The sequence below is a fragment of the Macaca thibetana genome, chromosome 16 (genome assembly GCF_024542745.1).
Source record: "Macaca thibetana thibetana isolate TM-01 chromosome 16, ASM2454274v1, whole genome shotgun sequence".
NCBI lineage: Eukaryota > Metazoa > Chordata > Mammalia > Primates > Cercopithecidae > Macaca > Macaca thibetana.
The window spans coordinates 74,742,185-74,751,352 of NC_065593.1; the positions used below are offsets into that span (position 1 = coordinate 74,742,185).

A 9,168-nucleotide genomic window follows, 5' to 3' on the forward strand; every position below is an offset into this window, starting at 1 on the left:
TTTCTCTCCTGGAGGCCAGGAGGGGAAGTGACTTCTCGACCCTGGGTCCATGCTCTCTCCCCTCTGGCCTTGACTGAGCACTGCAGAGAAACCAGTCGCAAGTCCTTGCTGAGAGGGTGACAGGCCCAGGACACAGGGGCTCCCAGGGCTTCCACGACTGTGGTCAGAGGACAGATGGCAAAGCTAATTCTCCATCCAGATCAGCCCACACTCCTGCCAGCTCAGGGCCAACCTGTGTCCCCCCAACCCGCTGTGTCCCATGTTTTCTTGGTAACAAATGGCAGCTTCCCTTCCTAGAGTGCAGGAAGTTTAGTGGGGACACCAGCATGGTAAACCAAGGGGCCAGTTGGCATCTTGGCCTTTGTGGCTGCTTGATGGGGACTCACCGTCTCTACCCCAGATTGGGCTCTCCTGGACCACAGCTGAGGCCACCAACTGGGACAAGGCCAAGTCCCCATCCAGATGCTCCACAGCTTGCACCCGGGAGGCCCAGACCCAGGGCTGGCACCATCCTGTCCCCAGATGTCTGGGGCATCCTGGGGCAGGTTCCCAAGCATCCTCTGACTTGGAGTAACCTCCCACCGCCAGTACCCACCCAAACACACACAGCCAGGCCAGGCAGGTTTTGTACCAGGGAACTTTCTGCAGGTGTTTCCTCTCCATCTCTCAGGATGGGGCCCCCTGGATCCCTGCCGTTGGTGTGGTGGAAACTAGAGCCACATTGGTGGCTGAGTCCTTGTCCTCTGCTGCCCCTGCCACCTCTGAAATGGGATCTGCTGTACTTAGGACACGTCTCAATTGCTCTCGTGTAGCACTGAAACCAGACACTTGAATGTCTGTCCCTCGGCCAAACCAGGGGCCACAGGAATGCAGAGGCCATATCCTGTGCATTACTGTCCCCAGCAGTGTCCCTGGTATGTGATGGTGGCAATAATGACAACAGCCTGCATCTCTAGGTATTTAGCAGGTGGACAAGGGTGCAGGCTCAGGAGCCAGGCCCCTGTGTTCAATCTTCAGCTGTCCCACCTACTAGCTGTGTGACCTCAGGCAAGTGATTTAACCTCTCTGTTTCCTCTTCTCAAAATTGGAATTGTGATAGTACCAGCCTCACAGGATTATTGTGAGGATCAAATGAATGAATGTGTATGAAGCTCTTAGCCCAGTTCCTGGTCCCAGGTGTCAGCACCCATCCTCCTCCTCCTGATTAATTACGTGTTTACTGGGAGCTTGGCACCAAGTCAAATGCTTTAAATAAGTTACTCAATCCAGCAACTCCATTTCCCAGACAGGGAAACCCAAGGTTCAGAGAGGTTAAGTAATGTGCCCAAGATCCAACCAGCTAGTTAGTTACCTTGAGGACTAGGTCCCAAGCCCAGGCAAGCTGAATTGCGCTCCTAGCCCCCGCCCCGCCCAGGCGGCAGGTGTCTGCCTGGTGAGCAGCGCCAGGGGAATGAAAACAAACAACACAGGTTGGCCCGGGTCTTGGAAACCTCTCTAAAGAATCGCTTGTGTTTTGTTTGAAGGCTCAACCACAGGGATTATCTCCTGGAGTCTCCGCATAGGTTCAGTGTTGCTGACCTCCAGCAGGTGAGCGTCATGCTTCCCCCGCCCAGACCTCCAGAGAGGCCTCTTTCCCGGAGAAGTCAGCAGGGAAGATGGGAGGGGGGGTGTCTGTAGTTTACTGAAGACAGCAGTCTGCAGCTTTTCTGCAGCTCAGGGTGGGTTGCCCTGCTCCCCCGGCTTCCTGGGCAGGGACAGATACCCCCAGCACCCTGGAATAAGCAAGCACTCCAGCAACCCCAGGATCACAGGAAGAGAGTTTGGAATACTCCTTTCTCCAGGGGGAGGGTGCAGTGGAGTCGGGTCTCATCTGTGAGTCCCATTAGCCCTGAGTGACCTCAGTGCCCACGGGCTGGACACTGGCACTGCTCAGCCTGACTCAGGGACGGGCTGGACACTGGCACTGCTCAGCCTGACTCAGGGAGGTTTGCTTTTCTTGCCCACGTGGAAACTGGGGGTAGAAGTTCTCCAGGCAGGGTGCCATGGTGCCTCAGTGCAGCTGCTTGAAAGGCCTGGGGCCTCAGTTTACCAGCCCTCCGCAGATGGCAAACGGGGTGCATAAAGGATTCCTCAAGACCCTGATCAAATTTGCCTCCCAGCACGTCTACCACTGCGACCTGTGCACCCAGCGCAGCTTCATCTGCCAGATCTGCCAGCAGCACGACATCATCTTCCCCTTTGAGTTTGACACCACAGTCAGGTATGCGAGACACCCAGCCAGCTGTCTCCCAGCCCCACCCTTCTCCCCACACCCACAGCCTGGCCCAAGCACGCAGGGCAGCAGGCCTCGCTCTATGGGCAGGAACGTATTGAACATCTGCTTTGTGCCGTGCCAAGGGCTGGTGCTGCTGTTCGGGGCAGCCCATGCCCTGGGCAGTCATGGGCAGCTCCGGTCCAGCTCAGGGGGCAAGACAAGCTCTCCCAGGACTCCTCTGCCTTTATGGAACCATCTGTCTTCCTAAAGAAGAGGTGGCTGCCGGCTCTCTGCGTGGAGCCTCCTGGCGCCTCAGTGTATGCCTGGGTTGAGGAGGGTTGTATGAGTTACCGCTCTGCACTGTTGGCATGAGACCAGGCACAAAGTGGGCACTTGGTGGGTGGTACCTGCCACTGCCACTGCCTCTGTTGCTGAAATGATCACTCTTGTTCCCAGTTATTGCTCATTATCAGCAACCTCTCAGTGGAGAAATTCATCCAGACCTTCCTCAACCCACATGGGAGTGGAAAACTGAACTGGGAATATTAGTTCTTTTTCTGTCGGTGTTCACTGGCCTGGATTCAGCCCTGAATGGGCCTGGGGGTGAGTTCTTAAAATTATACAGTCTTGGCCGGGTGCGGTGGCTCATACCTGTAATCCCAGCACTTTGGGAGGCCAAGGCGGGTGGGTCACTTGAGGTCAAGAGTTCGAGACCAGCCTGGCCAACATGGTGAAGTGCCGTCTCCACTAAAACCACAAAAGTAAGCTGGGTGTGGTGGTGGGCACCTGTTATCCCAGCTACTTGGGAGGCTGAGGCAGGATAATTGCTTGAATCCGGGAGGCAAATGTTGCAGTGAGCCGAGATCGTGCCACTGCACTCCAGCCTGGGCAACAGAGTGAGGCTCTGTCTTAAAAATAAATAAGTAAGTAAATGTTTTTAAATATGATAAATCCTTAATGAATTTCAAGCAGCATTTATTAAAAACTGCAATAGTACAGAGAAAATCAGTGTGCATTGTGTGACATATCAGTAAGCACTCTTTCGAGAATCTCCTGTTCCAGAACAGAGAGGCACGGCATGCGTGCGTGGGTTACACAGTATGTCACAGACGTATCGTGGGTTCTGGTCAAAAGTGCTGGCCAGCGTGGCCACAGGGCAACCTCCAGCCCAGCTGGCACCAGCAGGCGTGCTGCTCTCTCCCCAGGTGTGCCGAGTGCAAGACCATCTTCCACCAGAGCTGCCAGGCTGTGGTGAAGAAGGGCTGCCCCCACTGTGCCCGCCGGCGCAAGTACCAGGAACAGAACGTTTTCGCCTGATGCCCATCTGCTGACCCCGTTCTGAAGGCCGGGGGTGAGTGCGGCTCAGCCATCCCAGCTGGGTTTGCCATCAGCCCAGGATACTTACCGTGTCACAGCTGTGTCCCCTTGTCAGGAAGACCCTCAAATGTGACCAGAGCACTGGCCTCCCAGAGAAAGCCCAGGAGTCCCTCTGATGTCCCCTGGCCCCCTCACCACCCCTCTGCTGCAGGAGGCATGGCCACCGCCAGATGCTCCCTGTCTCTGGGCAGACAGGGCCTTTCACTCACCAGGCCCTGGCTCACCAGCGTCCCGGCACCTCCATTAGGGCTGCCCAAACACTGTGGAAAGGAGGCTTGGGGAGCATTTTCAATTCCACATTCCTGATTAAAAGGTCTTGTTTTATAAGGTGGGTTTTTCCATTCATATTTCAACAGAAAGTATTTTTTTATTCTTGACCCTACGTGAGTCACCCATGAAATCCGGACATTCTCACCCCCAGCGGATGCACGGGAGTCGTTCAGGCCTGGCCTAGAGGCAGTGGGTGGCTGGCGGGCAGGCCACTGCTGGGACAGGGCCCACCTGGTGCCTTTCCTTGGCCTTCACTGCCAGTGCCAAACCGCCCCTCAGCAGGGGAAGGCCAGTCCTGGTGACCCCACTTCCTCTCTGTGTTTACTCCCCACTCCAGTGCATCTTGCCTGCTGAGCCCACCCCTTTCTCAGCGTCAGAGCCCCTAGCTCTTCTCTAGCCCGGGACCTTGGCCCCATTCGGAGAAGGAGAAATGACTGGAAACCAGCACTGTCAGCACTTTGAGCCCTCCTCGGTTTAGGGAGGGTCACCATCTTGCCCACCCCCGATCCTCACTCCTCTATAGACAGGGGCGCTGCTGCAGATGCTCCAGGCCCACCTCGGTGGGTGCCCGGGGTCACACTCTCTGCCTGACTGACCCCTGCCAGGGCACAGACAGGCAGGACCCCAGAGAGGGCAGGCAGCCCGGCCCTGCACTGTGGAGAAGTGACCCGGTCCTTTGCCCTAAGCTGTGCGGGGCGTGCAGGGGAGCTGCCCTGTGGATGCAGCCGCAGCCTCACAAAGCCATGAATTCCCACAGCATCACTGAACTTGCCCAGCTAGGACATGGAGACTGAAGAACTTCCCCAGAGCAGGACTGCCTTTGAAGGGGCCTTGGGGCTGGGGTGGGAGCCTGGAATTGTTTTTGAAGTGAAGTTCAGACCCTCCAGGCTTTGGGGGAAATGTGGGTTTGCTGGTCTCTCTGTCGCCATCCTCCACCTCTCCTGGACCCAGCAGGCCCTCAGTCCTAGCTGTCTTACCTGCGCTCAGCTTGGAGTCTGAGGCCTCAGGTGGAGATCTGCCTGTCACTGTCAGAGATGAGCCCACCCTCACCCCTTCCTGGGGGCGATCGGCTGCTGAGTCACCCACCCAGCCTTGGAGCTGGATGCCTGTGCACCACAACAGAGGCGGCAGTGGCAGGCAATTGGAGGCTGCACACAGCTTTTCCGGGTCATGGCGCACACCCGTGCCCAGACGCCAATGCCTCCTAAGCCAGGAGCTGGGTTATGCACCTGCCATGGCCCACATTAACTCTCCCCCACAAGCCTGGCCTCGTCAGAGCCCTCATTGCCCCATCCCTGAGTGGGCAGGAGCCTGGCCTGGGGAGGGCTTGGGCCTGTGAGGATTCTTCTCGAAGGCGCCCTCAGAAACAGACTAATTCTCAGGGAAATCAGATTGCGGTAAAATGAGATAGAAATAGACAACATTCAGATCTGAGATTTCCTGTCCTTGAAGGCCCCTTTCAGATTACAAGTTGGCATCCTCTGCCCATCTAGGTGCCGCAGCTTCCCCCAAGGACAGTAGATGGTAGGCCCAGAGAAGATAAGAGAAACTGGGGGAGGGAGGCCCAGTGGAGGGCCATGGCATGTGACCTGGTTCTGCCCTGCAGGTGGGCTCAGCCCTTCTCCATCCTCAACAAAGCGCCTCTGAGGGCACTTGTTTCCCCTTCTCCCCAACTTTTTTGTTTGTTTGTTTTGAGATGGAGTTACTCTGTTGCCCAGGCTGGCGTGCAGTACCGTGATCTCAACTCACTGCAACCTCCACCTCCCGGGTTCAAGCAATTCTCTTGCCTCAGCCTCATGAGTAGCTGGGACTTCCCCTTCTCTTCTGCCTGAAGGAGGGGTGGTTTGCAGATTTCAATCCAACCCCCAAGAGCTCATCACATAATATAAGTGTCATAATAGCTGATATAGGTGGGCACGGTGGCTCATGCCTGTAATCCCAGCATTTTGGGAGGCCAAGGCAGTCAGATCATTTGAGGTCAGGAGTTCAAGACCAGCCTGGCCAACATGGTGAAACCCCGTCTCTACAAAAATACAAAAATTAGCCGGGCATGATGGCAGGGGCCTGTAATTCCAGCTACTCAGGAAGCTGAGGCAGGAGAATCACTTAAACCCAGAGACGGAGGTTCCAGTGAGCCGAGATCGTGCCACTGCACTCCAGCCTAGGTGACAGAGCCAGATTCCATCTCAAAAAAAGAAAAAAAAATAGCTGGTATATTGTGTGCGCTGGGCATGTGGTAAGCTCTGCTTAGTGGACCTCATTTAATCCTCCCAATAATCCAGCGAAGTGAGTGTTACTATTGATAGGAAAGAAAGCTGAGCTGCAGAGTTAAGGCGGAGCTCCCAAGGCCTACCAGCCGCCAAGCAGCAGAGTGGGGCATCATACCAGCCTGACCCCACCAAAGACCATCACCGCTGCCTGGCTGTGCTGCAGGTGGGGAGGCACCTAAAAGGTAGGGAGGGAGAAGATTCCTTCAGTCACTATTTTCTAAGCATGTCGGGCACCAAAGACAGATGCCGAGTTCTGCTGTGTGCCTACCCTGGAGGGTCCCAAGGTGCCACCAAGCCTCAGACACACTGAGATTCTCAGAGGAAGTGGGGACTCACGGGTGGCAATGCCTAGCAGGGGCAAAGATACAGAGGTAAGGGAGTTCCAGAATGAGCGTGGCCAGATTCAGCTTCCCACCCAACCCTGGACCCCCAGGAGGTGGTGTCAAGAGGGGCCATGGCCTGGGGTTCGGGCCCCTCTTCCTCCCAGAACACTGGCCTGAATCAGCCAGCTCCTGGCACACACAGCCAGGTCCACAGGCACAACTGTTCTTTGGGGCCCCTGAGGGCAAGGGGTCTGCTGGGGCTGTGGCTTGTGATGTCTGGAGTGAGCGCAGGCTCAGATCCCGGCGAGGCAGCTTGTCCAGAGAGGCAGGTAATTCCCAAACAGAAGACCCTCAAGGCAGAGGGTCCTGGGGCTGGACTCCTGGCCTCTAGGAGGTTGTTCTGAGCTTACCCTGTGGACAGATTGGAGGGTGGCCCTCCTTCCCCGCAAGGATCAAGAGGCAGTTGGGGATGGTAGGAAGGTAACCTGGCCAGGAGAAGCTGCGAGGGGGAGGCTCCTGCCATCCTCAGTCCCACCATCTGAGCCCCGCGTCCTCTTCCTCCCTGGAGACAGCTAGGTGTGGCCCAGGATCCCGGGAAGTGCAGAGGAGGGGGTGGCGTCTTCGCTCTTCAGGCGCTGGCCTGGGCCAGAGGGGTCAGGAAACCAGGACGCCGGGGATTGTCTCTCGCAACTGCAGCCCAGACCCAGTCCGGGAGGAAGTTCTGCCAGGCGCTCTCCACCGGTGCCTTCCTAGTTACATTGCTGAATAGGAAACCGGGCAGCGCGGGAACCGCGCGGTGGAGTAGCGAGCGCTGGACACCAAGCCCACGCGCACCCGCTGGGACAAGTGGAGGCGAGGCCGGTGAGCGGACACCCCAAAGTGCCCGGGCAGGCAGTGGGCCGCCGAGCGGGGATTGAGGTGGGAGGTGGGGTGGGGGTGGGGCAAGGGGCAGGATGGGGAGGAAAGTGTGCGGCAGGTGGCGGGTCCGCACCAAAGAGCTCCTCGCCCTGCTCCTCTTGTCTCGGTGCTGGGGCGGGAGCTGCGCAGGCCTCATCCCACGGGGAGGAGAAGGTAGGCGAAGGGCTGCCCTCCATCTGGAGGCAGGAGGGGAGCAGGCCCAGGCCCCCAGTGCCGGCCCAGGCCCCCAGTGCCGACCCAGGCGTTGACGCCGCTGCAGCTTGTGTCACCTCGGCGGTGGACGCAGGGGACCTCCTGGGGACGGGTGCGATCTTGTGCTCCAGGGATCCTCCCGGCCCCCACCAACCCCTCCCCTTCTCTGTGTTCCCCCAGGTTGGCGAAGGAGCTGTAGCCGGGTCCACGTCTTATCCAGCCCGAGACACTGCGCTCCGTTGGGCGTCCCTGCGCTGGGAATCCCGCTCGGAGTTTTTCCAGGCCCGGCCGGGCTGGAAAGGCCCCGGTGGGGGAGGTGGACCCGGAGCGGCGGGTCTGCAATCCGGTTGGAAGGACTCGAAGTGGGTGATTCAGGGTGCGAATAACCTCCCCGCGAGCAGGAACGCCCGCACGAGACAACCAGCCCCAACCCGGCATTCCCAGAGCCGCGCACGGGAGGGACGCAGGGACTCCGGGACAGCAAATCCCCGGGGGAGAAGGGAAGGGGGAAGACGGGGCAGGGGCAGCCCCACTCTTCTTGGGCTCCGCTAGCGACCAGCCAGCGCCCCTTCAGACGCAGCCTTTCTGGCTCCCGGCCCCGGCCTTCTGCTCCAGGCCTCGTCCCAATGCCCCGCAAGGTCCCCAGCAGAGGCATGCAGGCTCCTCCTCGCCCCGCCCAGACACAGCTGCTTTGGGTATCGGTGACAGCACTCCTGAGCGTCCCTGTCCCTATTTGCTGCCATTGCCAGCTCCGATTCCGCGCAGCCTCTCCGGCCTGGCCCCTGAAAGCCCGGCCCAGGGCGATGGTAGGGGCCTAACCTGCCGGCTCCGCCCACCGGGCCCTTGGGCTCCCTGAGACCAGCCCAGCCGACGTGAGTGCGCTACGGGGTCCAGGGAGAAGGGGCGCCGGGGGCAGCGTCCACCTTGGGGTTTGTTGGCTCAGGGCAGCTCGGTGACCCCGCCTCCGGGGCCCAGTGTGCGTAGTGACTCAGTGTACACCCTTTCCTCATCAAGAAACGCTTGAGAAAGTGGCGAAGGAGCCCTACGGGGGCCTCGGTTGGACCCTGCTTCTTCGGTCCCTCAGCCTCGGCCAGCGACGGTCTCCTGGCCCCTGGTCCGGGTCACCTTAGGGGGCAGGAGGAGGTGTGGTCAGTGTGGGAGTCTGGAGGGGCCATGCACTTCCGGAGAAGACCACTGACTCGTGGCTTTGGTGGAGGGGCGCAGGCAGATTTAGTTAGGCTCTCCCCCACCCCTGACACACCGGTGCCAGGGCGGGAGTGGGGCTTGTGACCACTCCGGAGAGCTCTGGGGGCCCCTGCTCTGGGACTCCGCACGGATAGTCACTGTCTCAGAGTGCATTCTCCAGGGGCCACTCTCGTGGGGGCACTGTAGGGGTCCCAGGGCAGGTGGGCAGCCTTTCTCCGGGGCGGCGTGAGAGCCGGAGAGCAGGGGGCGGGGCGGGGCGGGCCGGGGCGGGCCGGGGCGGGCCGGGCCGGGCCGGGCCCGGCCCGGCTAGGGGTCACGTCTGCGCTGAAGCAGCTGCGGAAGGAGAGAGAAACCGAGA

General features: G+C 59.2%; 1 protein-coding gene across 1 annotated transcript in view; it reads left to right on the forward strand.

The window, feature by feature from the left end:
* The window catches only part of LOC126938365 (putative pleckstrin homology domain-containing family M member 1P), a 33,863-nt gene extending 25,587 nt beyond the window's left edge, over nucleotides 1-8,276 (forward strand). Inside the window, exons 3-6 of the mRNA XM_050762487.1 lie at nucleotides 1,524-1,587; nucleotides 2,085-2,260; nucleotides 3,460-3,605; nucleotides 7,785-8,276. Coding sequence (XP_050618444.1) covers nucleotides 1,524-1,587; nucleotides 2,085-2,260; nucleotides 3,460-3,571 — 352 coding nt within the window. The 3' untranslated portion in view covers nucleotides 3,572-3,605; nucleotides 7,785-8,276. The remainder of the gene's footprint in view (nucleotides 1-1,523; nucleotides 1,588-2,084; nucleotides 2,261-3,459; nucleotides 3,606-7,784) is intronic.
* Nucleotides 8,277-9,168: the final 892 nt, after the last annotated feature.